The sequence below is a fragment of the Actinia tenebrosa genome, unplaced genomic scaffold (assembly GCF_029948245.1).
Source record: "Actinia tenebrosa isolate PJP-AT-01 unplaced genomic scaffold, QUT_ActTen_1.0 PGA_scaffold2__45_contigs__length_23673736, whole genome shotgun sequence".
Taxonomy (NCBI): domain Eukaryota; kingdom Metazoa; phylum Cnidaria; class Anthozoa; order Actiniaria; family Actiniidae; genus Actinia; species Actinia tenebrosa.
In genome coordinates, this window is record NW_028292579.1 from 1,056,962 (window position 1) to 1,073,272 (window position 16,311).

General features: G+C 39.0%; 2 protein-coding genes and 1 long non-coding RNA gene across 4 annotated transcripts in view; 2 read left to right on the forward strand and 1 right to left on the reverse strand.

Moving 5' to 3' along the window:
* LOC116304007 (uncharacterized) lies at positions 1–6,824 on the forward strand. Of its 2 annotated transcripts, none has more exons than XM_031713651.2 (5): positions 1–96; positions 2,274–2,405; positions 3,666–3,851; positions 4,049–4,213; positions 5,128–6,824. In XM_031713651.2, the coding sequence occupies exons 2-5, from the start codon at positions 2,301–2,303 to the stop codon at positions 5,233–5,235; spliced, it is 564 nt and encodes a 187-aa protein (XP_031569511.1). In that variant the 5' UTR covers positions 1–96; positions 2,274–2,300; the 3' UTR covers positions 5,236–6,824. The 2 variants fall into 2 exon arrangements, with proteins under 2 accessions (XP_031569511.1, XP_031569512.1); XM_031713652.2 differs by lacking the exon at positions 1–96 and adding an exon at positions 1,072–1,092.
* The window catches only part of LOC148908940 (uncharacterized), a 117,511-nt gene that overhangs the window by 89,540 nt on the left and 11,660 nt on the right, over positions 1–16,311 (forward strand). The gene's annotated exons all lie outside the window — the stretch shown is intronic.
* LOC116304005 (uncharacterized) lies at positions 6,046–15,680 on the reverse strand. Its single transcript, XM_031713650.2, has 5 exons — positions 15,527–15,680; positions 13,251–13,340; positions 11,504–11,752; positions 10,713–10,889; positions 6,046–8,922 (listed from the first exon to the last, which is right to left on the reverse strand). Exons 2-5 carry the CDS (start codon positions 13,323–13,325, stop codon positions 8,500–8,502), a joined length of 924 nt encoding a protein of 307 aa, XP_031569510.1. The 5' UTR covers positions 13,326–13,340; positions 15,527–15,680; the 3' UTR covers positions 6,046–8,499.

Genomic DNA, 16,311 nt, shown 5'->3' on the forward strand with positions numbered 1-16,311 from the left:
ATCATATTCAGGTCATTGACTGATTATTTGTCAAGGAAGCGGGGCTTTTCCAAGCAGAAAAAAACCCTTTCGTCCCTTATTTTTGGAAAGTAAAAGGTGCGTATCCCTTGTTCAATGTCTAGACTTATCCTTTGCGAAATGTTAGTTTTTTTTTGGTGTGTTTTCTATGTTTTGTGAAGAGAAAATTGAGCCCACTCCACCAAAAACAGCTGAATTTTGTAAAGGAAACGTAAAGAACTTCACCGAACCCTTAAAAAATGAGTCTTTTTAGCTGGTTTTGTTGAAGCCTGCCTTGCTTTTAGTTCAATTTGTTAATAACCTTCCTATACATTAATTATAATCTTCAATTATTACGCTAATACTTGTAAAATATTCGTACACTTTGGTACAAAAATACTGCCTACTTTTGCAAGACATATTAGCTTAGTCTACGATATAAGCTTATTTTTTAGCATTTTTTTGTCGAGATTTTTCTTTTAATTCACTATTCTATCGCGGTTTTTTTCTTAAATTATCACCCTTAGTTACTGTATTATTACTTTGACCCAGTTAATAATATCTGCTTGCAAAATAAGGACAAATTCTACCTTTTTTACTAGTAATATTTACTAATCAGTAACGCTATTAATCAGTAACGCTTCCAATATCATATTATTATTATAACTATTTTTTATTTTTAGCTTATGATTTCTTGATTCTATCCCTAAAATTATGAAAAATACTATTTCTTAAAAGCAAATTTTCAGGATATTTTAAAAATAATTTTTCAAAGAAACTTGATATTGCAGCATTAAAATATAAAAAAAACAATATGGAGCTAAAAGTAAGGCGATGGTCGAGAGAAAATTTGAAATAAATATTTTCGATCTACTGCATTAAATTTAATGCCAAACCACTATTTGAAAAAAAAAATTTCCAGGAAAAACATAGTAAAATTCAAGACAGTCTATATTTAGGAATGAGAATATTTGATATCATAAGATGTACAATGATGTCATTTTTTGCCAACCAAATATCTTTACCTAAAGTATAATAGTTGTTTCCGTTCATTTGTTTGACTTATGAAGAAAGAATTATGAATGAAAGGCCAGTGTGAGTATTATTATTATTATATTATAGTAGATTTGGGCTGTGTATATCTATATCTTACAAGGAAGTAGGTCTTTAAGAGATTCCTATTTTGTTTTGACTCTATCATTTAAATTATTCTAAGCTTAAGCATACTGTCTTAGTACATTTCAAGGCAATGAATCCTATAATGTGAAGGCCAGTACCTATAAAACACTTGGGAGCCCGAGCTTTGATGTTAATAGATACATATCTTCGTTCATAATACATCACCATGAATGAGTGGATAGTTTAAGGTATTCAATGTGTTTCTAAATTTACAAAACAAATGAACAAACAACAGAAAATATCAAAGACATTCTTTAAACTCTACGTATTTGATTTTAAATAAGCATTATGTTATGCCAATGTGAGCCCACTAATATATATATATTATGGTTGAATCTTTGCCACTTAATCAGTCACTAGTTAAAAAAGATTATCAAATGAATATTTAAAAAAAGGCTGATTAACTTATATATGTTTAAGATTACTTTGATATTTTTGTGACCTAGCCTAAACTTCAGACGTGGCATATTTCCTTTTGTTTTGGCTTCAGTCCAACAAACACACAACAGTTTGATCAACAACAAATTCACAGATTGAACCCTGAAACGACGTCTGGGATTATCAAAGTCAGGGCATAGCTATTACTCACATATCAAACCCTGAAACATTACCTGTGGAATGTTCTAAGTCAGGGCATGACAAACTCACAGATCGAACCCTGAAACAACCTCTGGGCTGATCTAAGTCAGGACATGGCTAACTCACAGATCGAACCCTGAAACAACCTCTGGGCTGATCTAAGGGTACGGCAAACTCACAGATCAAACCCTGAAAAAACCTCTGGTCTGATCTAAGTCAGGGCATGGCTAACTCTCAGATTAAACCCTGAAACATTACTATGGAATGATCTAAGTCAGGGTACGGTTATAACTAACTAATTCTTTATTAGCCTTGTAACCAATTTTAAAATTTAGATACCAGTAGTATGTGCACCCTTATTGGAACTTTGTCAGTATTTTTGCCGGGGATTTTTCTCCTGTCTTAAATAGCAAGGTGTCAACAAGAGTGTCTGCAAGGCGAGAGTTGACTGTACACGTTAAGGATTTGCCTTATGTTATTAAAATAAATGACTGATTTCATTATGTGTAACTTGTTAGGCGCAGTTTTCTGCCACAATTATCAAGATGGACGACAACGCCCATAGGCCACCTGGTGCAGTACGTGGTAATGAATGTTTAAACACATCATATGTAGTGAGCCTTCCTGGGATAATCAAAATAGGAGAATTTGTGAGTCTTGAATCATTTGGTCTTTTAGTCTTATATGAGCCATTTCCAGGTTGAGGAAAAAACCGGTTGGAATTGGTATTGCAGTGCATTTTGAGGCTGTAATTGAGGGGATGAAATAGACACCATCTTGAAAATGTCCCCTAACAGTCCCACAATGCACTGCAATGCCAACTTGACCATGTTTTTTCCACAACCTGGGAATGGCTAAGGCCAAACAAAAAAATGTGTGTTTCCTGTTGCGTGACCGACCTCAATTTTCTTGCCGATTTTTGCCGACCCTAATATTGTTTTCATTCCCAAATGCACCACAGGGTTCCCAGTACACTCATTTCCACTGTTGTATCAGTAAAGAAAAATCCGACCTAGCGACCCCAATTATTTTTCTCATGCAACAGAAAACACACTTATTTTTTTGTTTGGCCTAATATGTAAATTAAAATAAATTAACTTTTGTTTATAGAGGATAACACTTGACAGTAATTCAACTGATAAACTTGTGGTCCTCTGTTAATTAGGGACGGGACCACCATTAACGTGATCATCCGAGCCACGTTAAGGTCTAACCATTTGCAGATATAATTACAAAGGCAGCACCTTCTCCTCAGTTATTTTAAGACCCTGTCAGTGTTGGTCCGGCCGAGGCTTGAACAACGACCTCCCGCACAACAGACCGACACTCTTACCAACTGAGCTAACCGGGTGGCGGTCAGAGGCCAAATTAGTTTTAGCTTAGTCATACCCTATTTCTGGCTAAACGTGACTTTTCAGTGTTTCATATATGAAACAACAGCCAAGTATATGAAGCACCATCAAGGGATGGCAGGCATGACAGGAGGCAAGAACAATTGAATCTGGTTTAATGTGATTTACATAAGAAAGAATTCAATTTCCCATGTGAAAAGGCTATATCGTTGTGCCTCCTGTCATGGTTACCATCACGTGATAGTGCAAAGCCTCAATGATATTTCTGGAACTACACAATAATACTCTTCTCAGACCCACCCCGTGGAAATTCCAATTCCCCTCCATGGTGGAGGTATGGACTAGTAATGTTTAGCTAGAAGTATTAAAGGTATGACAAAAGTATGCTAACCTAGCATGCTTTGCGCACCTTGATCAACTATTTTATCACACTGAAAAGTCATGTTTATAGCCAGAAATAGGGTATGTCTAAGCTAAAACTAATTTGGCAATCATATTTCCTCACCATGAAGTGGACAAACTTGGTAATTTTTCCCGTTTAAACTTTTTTTTTTATAGATACTCCTACTGGTTGCATTTGCATCCCTCACAGGATTTACTTCTTCACATAGCGACAGACTCTATGGAGGAAGATATGATTTTTTCTACTTCGCAACTATTACCAGCTGGCTTATTGTCCTTGTCATCTTTCTACTCTTTGCCTCAAACTTAAACCACAGATTGGATTTTAACTGGAATATAGTGGTATGTGGACTATATCAGACCAGGGACTGTTCATTTTTTATGGGCATGGGGGGGGGGGGGGGGGGGGGCTGGTGGGATTTTATGGATTGTAAGTAAACGAATGTATGATGACTCCTTCCTAAACTGAATTTACACCAAGAAAGGCCTGTTGTTGTTAATATCTTAACCTTCAATTTGTTTTTTACTTTGATTCCCAGTTGATGGTGTACTCAGTGGTGACAGCAGTCTTGCTTCTTCTGACATCTGCACTTGTTCTGGATGCTGTCTTATTTTACAGATCACACAGAGAACACCTTAAGTCAACGCAAGACTATGTAGGGTTCTGCACCGTGGAAAAATGTGCAAACATAGAAGCTGCAGGGGTAGGTATTATGAGAATACAGACCAATCTAGCATCTGAGGATTGTTTCATAGACCAAGGCCACTTGTTTTTTACCTGTTTAAAGCCCTCTGGTGAAACATCAGTTTGGAAAAATATATTAATTTTACTGCACGCATGCTTCTCTATGTAGTCACTGTCATTGCTACGTTTTCCACATGAAATTTCTCGCGTGCTGATTGGCTCAAAACTATTGTTGATTAGAGGCCAGACCTGCTTGTGCTTACGACATCCGTCACACACACTGAGCGAACAGATGAAACAGTTTTTTCAAACTATTTACTTGTCTTTTGGTTCAATTTTTTTCCCCACTGCACTTGTGGTTCCAATTGAGTTTGGATCATTTTTGACGTCATTTTATGTTCTATTACAGTACAGACTTATAGAAAACTGACTTTGATTCGTTTAATACACCCCTTGCAGAACGTGGGAATGCAACTCAATCTGGAGGACATAACAATAGGTTTCCAATTCCCATTGAGATTGAAATTCTGTTTTGTCCTCCAAATTGAGCTGATTTGACGTCACATGCAAGGGGTCTATTTGGAGGACATAACAATAGGTTTCCAATTCTCAGGAGATAAAAATTCTTTTGTTTTGTCCTCCAAATTGAGCTGCTTTGACGTCACATGCAAGGGGTTTATTTGGAGGACAAAACAATAGGTTTCCAATTCTCAGGAGATTGAAATTCTTTTGTTTTGTCCTCCAAATTGAGCTGCTTTGACGTCACATGCAAGGGGTCTATTTGGAGGACAAAACAATAGGTTTCCAATTCTCAGGAGATTAAAATTTAGAATCTTTTTTTTTTTGTCCTCCAAATTGAGCTGCTTTGACATCACATGCAAGGTGTCTATTCGAGTCTAAAATTATACTAATATGTATTAATTTCTTTCACAGGCCTTTGGTATTCTGGCAACTGTTCTGTTTATCGCTGATGCTGTGTTCTTCTTCATTCAAAACCGCTCAAGTAGAGCAGCACCTCCCCCCGGGGCTGAGCAATTCTAGTATGTGAGCTCTACGGATCAATAGTGTTTCCACAGTTGATGTCACAATTGTGCATCATGGAATTGAAATGCGGACAAGGCAAGCCATGTTAATTTTCATGGGAAAACTATGTTTTTTTGACTGTTATTATTCTACTTTTCCATGTTACTGAAGCCTTTATTTGCAATGTTTGTCCACATTTCGATCCAATAAATCTTTGCGATATCTGTTTTTAGTATATTTACCCAAGTGAATAATATCTAATGCTGTTATATTTACCTACAGGTAAATATAACATGCAGGCTAGTTTGCCGATTTGTGCTCCTTGCAGAGATAAATAAAATTTGAACAAACAAAAAAACTCGCTCTCCGTTATTAATTAAATTCACTTGTGTTAAGAATACTAAAACAATTACTCAACTGAGGCTCTGTGAATATATGGGAATATTTGCCGAGACAAGAGTCTTCAAGCGTTCGGCGAATAATTGTTAATTAGTTAGCGTAAAATGCTATTGGTCTAGAATTATTCCCTTAAATGTAAAAGAAGGGACTAACTGTCAAACATGGTCGACTTTAACATGCAAACTAAGTATTATTTAAAAGGTTTGTGTAACTATAACTTGTGTTTGGTCCAGTGGACTTTTCTATGCTTGTCATTGTTTGAGGCTCAAAAGCCTATCTTGGACATCATGTAACTGATAATATAGCCTTGTTAGAGAAAATTTTTTTTAGTGTGTCACTCATTCAACGTGTGTTTAAATTATTTTGGCGTTTTAGAGAAGGTCAATAATAATACTGTAAAGTATCCAATAATGCATAATATGCAATGTGTAAAAAGTAAAAAGGTCACCTCATTTTATTATTCTATAAGTTACCTTGCTATGTACACTCTGATTGGTCAAGAACTGTTGGTTGAGAACTGTACTTAAGCATCTATGCATGTGCAGATGACTTTGTGAAAGAAAACATCATTTAAAACCTACAACATTATAATCACATCTCTTATTTCTAAAACAAATAAAATGGGGTTCTTTTTCAAGCTACAAAAAAAAAGAGAAGCACTTGCCCATAGCAATGTCATTCTCATCCATGATATTTCTTTCATGCTTTTGTCACTTTCAGCTAGCCTGCATAGCAGCCTAATAGACCCCTTGCAGCACGTCGGATCTAGAATGAAGCTTAATTTGGAGGATATAACAATAGGTTTCCAATTCTCAGGAGATTGAAATTCTTTTGTTTTGTCCTCCAAATTGAGCTACTTTGACATCACATGTCTATAAGTATAGGAAAATATAGGAGGATGGGTGCTCATTGTTCCTTCTGCCCCCACCCCACTGGGCTGCTAAGCAGGCTACTGTAAGCAAGCTGTATTAATGAACAGAGCCTAGAAAAGCTGTAAATACTAGCTCAACCATAGACAATCCAAATTGCTATTATTGACAAATCTGGATTTTGTAATCATGATAACTCTAAAAAATCCAAAGTATATTAAACTGTAGGCAGAGTTCCCCTCTCCCTCCACCCCTAGGGAGAAAATGTTTTCTCCTCAAGGGGGAGGAGAGGGGGCAGGAAAATAAGCATGATGGCTATAAAGCATACTTGCATTGCAATCTTGAATCCTTTATGTTCACAATGTTCAGGGGCGGATCCAGGATTTTGTTCAGGGAGGGGTGCTGCACACAAAGTTAACCCAGGGAGAGGTGCACAACTTAGAATCAAAGGGAAAAATCAGTATTGGTTATCTTCGAAGTAGGGGCACAAAGTGGAACCAGGGAGGGGTGCGCACCCCCTGCAACCCTCCCCTGGATCCACCCCTGAGTAAAATATGGCACTGCTACTAATTTTCCTATCATATATTCTTTGTTGTTTGTTCTTACGAAAATGCTATCACCCTCCCTAACCTAACCTGAAAACGGTTTGTTTTGCAGTACTGATTTCCTCGCATAAGGATTCAAACAACAACGTGCACTTATCGCTAAATCATATTATTAATGATTCTATCACCTGCATGGATCAGCCTCGGATCTCCTTCCTATAACAGGAGATGACCTTGTTAGACAATCACAAAGGCAAGGGACGAAAGGAGTTGGAAAAAAAGGAAGCCAAATTGAGCGGTTCCATGAGGGAGGGTCCCCGGGGAGGGGGACTCGTCGCAAATTTTGAAAATGACCCCTAAAAGGTACCCGAGTCTTGTCCAGGTGGGTGTGGCAACTAATGATTTTTACCCCCAAAAGATATCAATTCACGACTCTTGCCAAAATATCAAAACAAAAGTAGACAAGCAACTCCTAGATTCGAGGCTTAGCCCGCACATTGCCATTAAGATATTTTTAAGAGTCCTGAACTATCCATTGTCTAATTGACAAGTCATTAATATAATCTTAGGTATCTAATCATATAATTCCTGACAAATACCCTAAGAGGTACTGGCTTACTCTCTGCTTGTCCTTTTAATTCAATGTGGCACCCTTAGAGGTATCACACGACGAGCATCCCCACCCTTTTAAGGCGAGATTACACTTTTCGCAGTGATTGCTGCAACTTGTCTCGCAACATTTTTCAAATTAAGATGTAGGTTACACGCTGCAATGAGTCCATGCAACTTGTGTTGCAAAACAAGTTGCAGAGAAAATTGCTGCTCGTAATTGCGCCTTTACAATAGAGTTTTTACAGTAAGTGTGACGTCAATCGTATGGAAAACGACTTTCCGGGTCCAAACGACTTCCGGTCCAAACGACTTCCGGGTTTTTACTCATTACAGGATTTGTTGTCCAAAGTTCTAATTGTTTTAGGTGAAGGTTAATTCATTGACAACATTTTTCGCTTTATTTTAGAGGTTTTTGTGAGCAGTTGAACCCGGAAATACGCCACAACTTAAAAGCTCTATCGTATAGTCCCCCCTCTACCGGGGTAGGGAGGGGCATCGTAATTGATGGTTTTCAACCACTCCCAAGAGAATTAAATAACAAAAGACACGGTGCCCATGTTGGAGGAAATAACAAAATAATTCATTGACAATTCTTTTGTTAAGTTCCTCCAACATGGTCGTCGTGAAAACCATCAATACCAAAACAGTGTTCCACTGCAGTGCAACGGACAACCGTACGTCCTTGCAGTGTTGAAGTGACGTGAGTTGGGAGGCTTCTATTATGCCTTGTGACTTGTTGTGTACTTACTACTGATGCCGAAGAATACAGCTACACTTAGCTACCTTAAATCCTGTTAAATGACGATTCACTTTACTAGTAAGTTTATCAACCAGCTACTAGTATCTGCTTGCCTACATTAGGCCACTTGCCACATTTGCGCTGGCTGTCCCGAAGCGGCTTGATATTGTTGTCCTGGAGGATACATGACCACTGTCTGTCCTGCAGGGTTTAGGGCGGTCTGTCCCGCGGTATTTGGCATCTGTCCCGCGGTATTTGGCATCTGTCCCGCAGTATTTGGCATCTGTCCCGCAGTATTTGGTATCTGTCCCGGGAGATTGGTTAGTGCATCGTATCTAGGCGGAGCTCCAAGTGTCTGTACTGGAGGGACCTGTTGTTGTGTCTGGTTTTGCATCGTCGACGGCCCAGGATTCTCTGCTACCTTGGTTACGGCTGGGTTGTCGGTGGAACCGTTGTTACCAGATCTCCTTTTGGACCAAAATTGCCAGAAATGCAAGGCAGCGTCGACGATGAAAGCAATCGTAGCAAAGAAACCAAAAACCTAACACATGGAGGAGATAGAAAGAGGAGAGTTATGCCTAATAATATTTATAGTAAGAAATGCGGTGTGGCTGGGTGGGGTTGGGTGGGGTCATGTCATGCATGTTGTGTGGTGTGATGTGGCGAGGTTAGGTGTGGTGTGATATGGTGTATTGTGGTGTGATGTGATGTGGTCTGGTCTGGTCTGGTGTATTGTGGTCTGGTCTGGTGTGGTGTATTGTGGTCTGGTGTATTGTGGTCTAGTCTGGTGTGGTCTAGTCTGGTGTGGTGTATTGTGGTCTGGTGTATTGTGGTCTGTTCTGGTCTGGTGTATTGTGGTCTGGTCTGGTCTGGTGTATTGTGGTCTGGTCTGGTCTGGTGTATTGTGGTCTGGTGTATTGTGGTCTAGTCTGGTGTGGTGTATTGTGGTCTGGTGTATTGTGGTCTGGTCTGGTCTGGTGTATTGTGGTCTGGTGTATTGTGGTCTAGTCTGGTGTGGTGTCTTGTGGTCTGGTGTATTGTGGTCTGTTCTGGTCTGGTGTATTGTGGTCTGGTCTGGTCTGGTGTATTGTGGTCTGGTCTGTTCTGGTGTATTGTGGTCTGGTCTGGTCTAGTGTATTGTGGTCTGGTCTGTTCTGGTGTATTGTGGTCTGGTATGGTGTGATTTGGTGTATTGTGGTGTGTTGTGGTCTGGTCTGGTCTGGTATGGTGTGTTGCGATGTGGTCTGGTGTGATGTGGTGTATTGTGGCGTGATGTGGTCTGGTCTGGTGTATTGTGGTCTGGTGTATTGTGGTCTGGTCTGGTCTGGTGTATTGTGGTCTGGTCTGGTCTGGTGTATTGTGGTCTGGTCTGGTCTGGTGTATTGTGGTCTGGTGTATTGTGGTCTGGTCTGGTCTGGTGTATTGTGGTCTGGTCTGGTCTGGTGTATTGTGGTCTGGTCTGTTCTGGTGTATTGTTGTCTGGTCTGGTCTGGTGTATTGTGGTCTGGTATGGTGTGATTTGGTGTATTGTGGTGTGTTGTGGTCTGGTCTGGTCTGGTCTGGTCTGGTGTGTTGCGATGTGGTCTGGTGCGATGTGGTCTGGTGTGATGTGGTGTATTGTGGTGTGGTGTGGTGTGGTGTGGTGTGGTGTGGTGTGGTGTGGTGTGGTGTGGTGTGGTGTGGTGTGGTGTGGTGTGGTGTGGTGTGGTGTGTGTAGAGTTTTGGTGTTAGTTTAGTGTTGCGCATACAGCAATAGTCGTCCTCAACAGCACGCGCGCACGCAATCATCGTCACGCCGAAGTAGACTTTGGCGGACGTAATTTAACGCGTTTACATGATATTCCGTAGGCACGTGCCCTTGAAAACTTTGTATAATGGAAACACTTTGATTGACGTCCATTAAAATCCTATTTTCTCGCGACCGCAAGTTGTACGATTCCGAGCGAGGTATAGCCTCCTTTTAGGCGTTCTTATAGGGTCGTCACGCAACGTTGCGTGACTACCCTAAGAACGGCTGCAAAGGAGGCTACGCGAGGTATTGAGAAAGACCGTAAGACTAGTGTATTATCTAAGGAATATAAAACGGGCGCGCATGTCTCTGTACTGTAATATAAACACGCTGTAGAGCTAGGAACACGAGGCGTAGCCGACTGTTTCTTTTGCTTTTTGAGTGCTCTACAGCTCTCAGAGTGTCCCTGTGCTCCCATTTAAACACGGTAGCCAGCCAATCAGCGCTCGAATTTCAAATATTTTTAAAAGTGTAGTGAACCTATTACAGCACGTGTAACATAGTAGTTATTTTTATATCGTGAAACATGACGTAATACTTACCACGCCAGCGACCAATGTATCCACGTATTTTTTCAAAAAGTTAACTCCACCTGGAGTATCACCGTCATCGCTTGAAGATTCCGTGGGTCGTAAGGGAAAGACTGTGCTGGAGATGTTCCCCATGAGTGAACAGCTCAGTAAGAGCAACACAGACCACACAATACTGATGATCATTACCTGTCAAAGAAAGAAATAATAACCAATAGCTACACTTAGGCTACGTTCATAATGTATGGCAGAGGGGGGCAGGTGAAATTTAGAGGGGATCGGAAACATTTTTACCAGTAAAATGGGGGGTTTGAAATTTTTTTTCAGAGAATTGGGGGGATGCAAAATTGTTAGAAGAAGCTAAGAGAGATTGCCCGGGGGCATAGTTGTTTTTTGGGGAACTTTAAGGGGGGGGGGGGGGGGGGAGGGGGTGTCTTGAATTTTTTGTCACATTGGAAACAATTGCCCATACATTTGCAATATTTGCTCTTTTCGGTCTTTTTGCTCTTTTCGGTCTTTTTCCTCTCTTTCTAAAGCAAAAGGTTGTTCTTAAAAGTAAAGTTATATAGCACAAGTAAACTGCGTGACAAAACATTCTAAATGACCCGTAAATCTTCTGTTCTTTCGCTAACTACCGTAGTTCGCGTGTTTTCATCCATAGTGCATTTCAGGCTTGGTATGTGCTTGGTATGCAACATGAAAGAAATCCTTCGCCAACCTTTTTTGAAATAGCTGTAGAACAGATTGAAGGTACTAGCTGCCTGAAATAGCCCGATGCATGGGGCAAACATTTAATTCCTTACCACCATTTCCCACTTGATTTGTTTGAACCTCTCGTGAAGTTTGAAAAAGAAAAAGACAAACAAGAAGACGACAAGCAGCCAGCCAAAAATGGTGACGGCCAGGAAGAAAGATGTATTCCTAATATGATCAGAATAGTCTAATACTGTCCCTTGTCCTCGTCCGAAGTTGGTGTACAAGAAGGAAAGAGCGTAAGGTTTCCCTCCATCGCAGCAATCCGTGATGCAAGAAAAAGCAATCAGCAATGTGACCTGGGCGAGACAAAACAGATCCACGTTAAGGGAGCTTTGAGTAGGAACCCGGGTTCCAATGCAACCGCAACATATCTATAGTGGTAACTCCCGGGGGGGGGGGGGGGGTGTTGAGGTGTGCCGCCAGGACCTCAAAACCCTGACCCTATCCCAGACCTAAAATTTTGATTTTACATACCCTACCCCAGACTAAAACTAAGAATTGTACACCCTATTCCAGACTAAAAGACAGAAAAGACGGTTATTCAATAGATTACAATCAATATTTACTAACGTTTTTATTGTTTTTGTGCCGGCAGAAAACATAGCCTATTCGCCAGACAAAAATGACCAAATCGTTAACCCCATCTCAGACAAAAATGATACCCTATCCCAGACCAATTGTCAAAAAATTATACCCTACCCCAGACCCAAAAGCCGAAAAGCCATACCCTTTAGATTTGCCATTTAAGCCCCGTCCACACGTATCCGGAAATTTTTGTATCTGCAAATTTTTTTTTGCGGATACGAAAATGTTCGCGTTCACACGCAATGTATTCGAATCGTTTTCGAATCGTTTTCACTGTCCACACGTATCTGGAAATTTCTTGATCCGCCCTGATACACGCTAGTGCCTAGTCCCTTTGACGGATACTGTTTCTTATTGAGCATGCGCAAAATTGCGTTTACGTCAGCGTATTCGAAAATTTGCGGATACGATCGTCCACACGTATCCGTATTCGGAGCGTATTCGAAAATTTCCACTCTGGAGACCGTTTTCGAAAATTTCCGGATACGGATACAAAAATTTCCGGACACGTATGGACGCAACCCGTATCCGCAAAAAAAATTTTGCGGATACACAAATTTCCGGATACGTGTGGACGGGGCCTTAGAGTGAAGGCATTTAACTTGTGAAATAAAAATTATTAGTCAACGTGTAATAGCCAAATAGAAACAAAAGAAAACAATGGAATTAGGGGCTACTAAAGTGTATTAGTCTAATATCTATTTCACGAGTTTAGTGACTTCACTCTAAACACGCACGCATACACAAACACACACAAGCACGTTCTATATAATATATACATATATAATGGCTGGGAATCCACTACAGCATGTGCCAATTACCGTGGCCCCTCACATATATATTTACGTTTAAAGAAAATGAGTTATTAAGAAATTTTTCCTTTTTTTGTGTGTTTTTGTTTTGTTTTTGTTTTTTTTGCTTTTTTTTTTGTTTAGTTTTTTGTTTTGTTTTGTTTTTGTTTTCTATTGTCTTGTTGTTGTTGTTTTTGCATGTTTTTTTTTCATGTTTTGTTGTTTATTTTGTTTTTGTCCGTTTTTAGATAAGTCAACTTTTAAATAGACTGCGAGCTAAGTCCCTGTATTTCCCTTGATCACTGTCCGTCTGTCTGTCCGTGTCGATTGGTCGAGGAAGATTGGTTACGAGTCAAAGTCCCTGGGGGAGGGGGCTGGGGAGGTAGGGACGAAAGAAAAGTCTTTTTCACGCACTTACAATTTGAACGATCTTCAGTATTGCTTGCGGGGTCTTCAAGTAAGCAATGTCGGGACTGATGTTCAGAGCGGGCATTTTTAGAACTTTTGCCTGAAAACAAGATACGAAAAGCGGATTTCTTAAGCCGCGTTTACGCTAGCGATTTTTGCGGCGATTTTTGCTGCGATTTTTTTTTGCGATTTTGTCCATAATAAGCAATGGCAAAGAATTTACTTGTAAAGATACCAAGATTTTCCTAGACGAATGTCTCTTTTGAAGGATGAGACAAAAGATTTCATATTTCCAAAAATTGCCACAAACATCGCAGCAAAAATCGCCAGTGTAAACGGGGCTTCTATAGTTATAAGTTGTCAAGTAGCTTCGATATCGTCATTTGTGGCGAAGGACGTGGAAACCATCTGAGTGTTATAAAAGCAATCTGGGCAGAATAGCAGCTTTTTGAGTTCCATAGAAACCATTTGGGTGGCATGTCGGCCGGTATGCCACTTGAAAGTCCCTGCTAGTTAAGTAAATCATTTGAGTGTCATGAAAACCATTTACGTGTTATGGAAACCATTTGGGCGGCATGCCGGTATCACTTAAAAATTATCAAAGTAAGCCATTTGATTGTTATGGAAACCATTTGGGTGGCATGCAGGTATGATGCCACTTAAAAGATAAATAAACCATTCGAGTCTTATTTTGTCTTCTCCTAAACGGCCATTTTGTTGTTATGAAAACCATTTGAATGCCGACACCTTTAACGAAATAAAGGTCAACTTTCATTGCCGAAATGTTTTTTTTATTGCGCAAATAATAGAATTTACTCGTTTCGCTTATGTCAGTTGACAAGACAAAAATTCTAAATTTTGAGAAAGAATCGAAAAATGATAATTGATAAGTAAACGAATTCAAAAAATAATCTCTCATGAAAAACTATAGATAGCGCAGAGCTGTAAGAAAACATCTTTGAACCAGGAAGTAAGACATCCAATACTGTTGTGCTATGCTGTCATGGAAACCAAATCAACAGAAGATAATCAATGAGCTTGATAGGTCAGACGAAGCCAAAACCAACTTATTTTTAAAAGTCAAATTTAACCTCTTGGGGCATATTACTGATTTTTTTATTTTTTATTATTATTTTTCCAACCAAATGGTTTTCTGTTGAATAAAGATTCAAACTGGTAGGGGAAAAAACAAACAAAAAACAGTCAATTTTGTATGCGCGTCAGAGAAGGCATTTTATCCAAGAAATAAAAAGTGCTAGTCAACGTGGGAATAGAAAGAAAGAAAAGAACAAAGAAAAGAATTTAAAAAAGAAAAAAAGAAAAAAAAAAAGAATTTCGTACGGTCGTCTGCTAGCGTGTATTGGTCTAAAATCTATTTCATGGCTTTATGAAGGTGCCAATGTTGGTACCCAATTGTCAGTTAACTACTAATGTTTTGGCCGAATGTCAGTTAACTGTAATACTTTTGCGAGCGCTAGTCATGATATTAACCAAAATAATAAAATATCGGTTAACTGTTGAATGATAATTTTAGGTTATTTGTCAGTTAACTACTGGTTTTTGGCCAATTGCCAGTTAATTACTAACCCCGTTTACTTTTCTATATTTCACTATGAATCATAGTTATAACAAAAGGGAAAATAAGAAAGACTTTTTGCTTGATTTTTCACTGTGGCAATAAAAAAAAACTATATTTCGTTATTCCAGTATTCATTTGAAAAGGAAAAAAGAAATTGCAGTTTGAGGATTTTACTGCAAAATAAATAATAATAATAACGGTGTCAACTCCTTTTATCATCACTGATTGCAATTCATTGCTCAAGCTACACTGCAGTTACTACAGAAACAGCGTATTTGCTTCGTGTCATGAGATTGTGTACGGTTTAAAAAGGATAGTCTAACATAACAGCCCCACGAACAACCAAAATGAAGTCGCATGATTTTGACTGACTATTATTTCAATCTTTCAAGAACCAAAGTTTACTGGTAAACACTGGATTTTCCAAACCAAAGCAGGTCGAAAAAAGCGGTATAAAAACTCTCTTTTTAACAGCAGTTAAGTTTTAAGTTTTAAGCAGTTGTTTCTAATACCGTTTGAACTAGAGGAAAGGGAAAAAATCATATGTAAATATACGAAGTATTTTTTCTGCGGAGAATCGCCGTCTTTCAAACGTAAAGCGTCGCTTCAGACCCATGCTGAGACATTAGCTAGTATGCTTCGGAACTACAATTTTATCGTATTTTTGCATTTCAGAATTACGGAAGACCACTGCGCTATTAACTTACCGATTAAGCGTTTTTAGTGAAACAAATCCATTCGATCTACCGTGATTTTTCGACGCGCTGATGTCTTGTAGCCTGTGTTGCTTCCACACGACCTTTTCTTTCCTAGTCCGTATCTACGAAGAAATTCCGGATGTGACGTAGGCTAATGTCTTCTTGCCTTACTAGTTATATTTTTTGTGTACTTATAGACAGAAACGGTCAAGTGATATTAAGACACGTTTCTAACCTCGGCGATATTGAAAGGCAAATAAAATTTTTGCATAAAATTTATAGATATTGATTTAACTCTGATTAAATGTTTGCGAACTTTAATTAAAAAAAGGTTTTGTTTCTACTTCCGCATGACACTAGAGGAAATCGTTTGCGCATGCGTGCACTTCAGCACGTTTTCTAAGAATTTTGAAGAGTTTGAGTGAGAAAATTATTTTTTTCCCCCAAGTATACGAAAAAGGTTCGAGAGTATACTTTTGTCAGACCAAGATACTGTATTAACAAACACAATATGAAAGGATTAGCCTTGAGTTTCAAGTATGGACACTATGTTTTGTCATTTTGTGAAGTCCAATTTATCAGGCTTGTTTGAAAGTCAAATTTCGTTATGTTTTGACTAATTTGCATACGGTTCAGAGCATGCGCAGACGTTTTTCACTCGTGTCCTTCCGCGTTCCTTGTTAGCGTCGTTGGAGGAAGATAACACTTCAAAAAATTAATTCAATACGCAAGCTGGAAAAATTCATATTTTGTTTTCTTTACAAGCAAAATTTTAAACTTATTCCAAGCCTTTG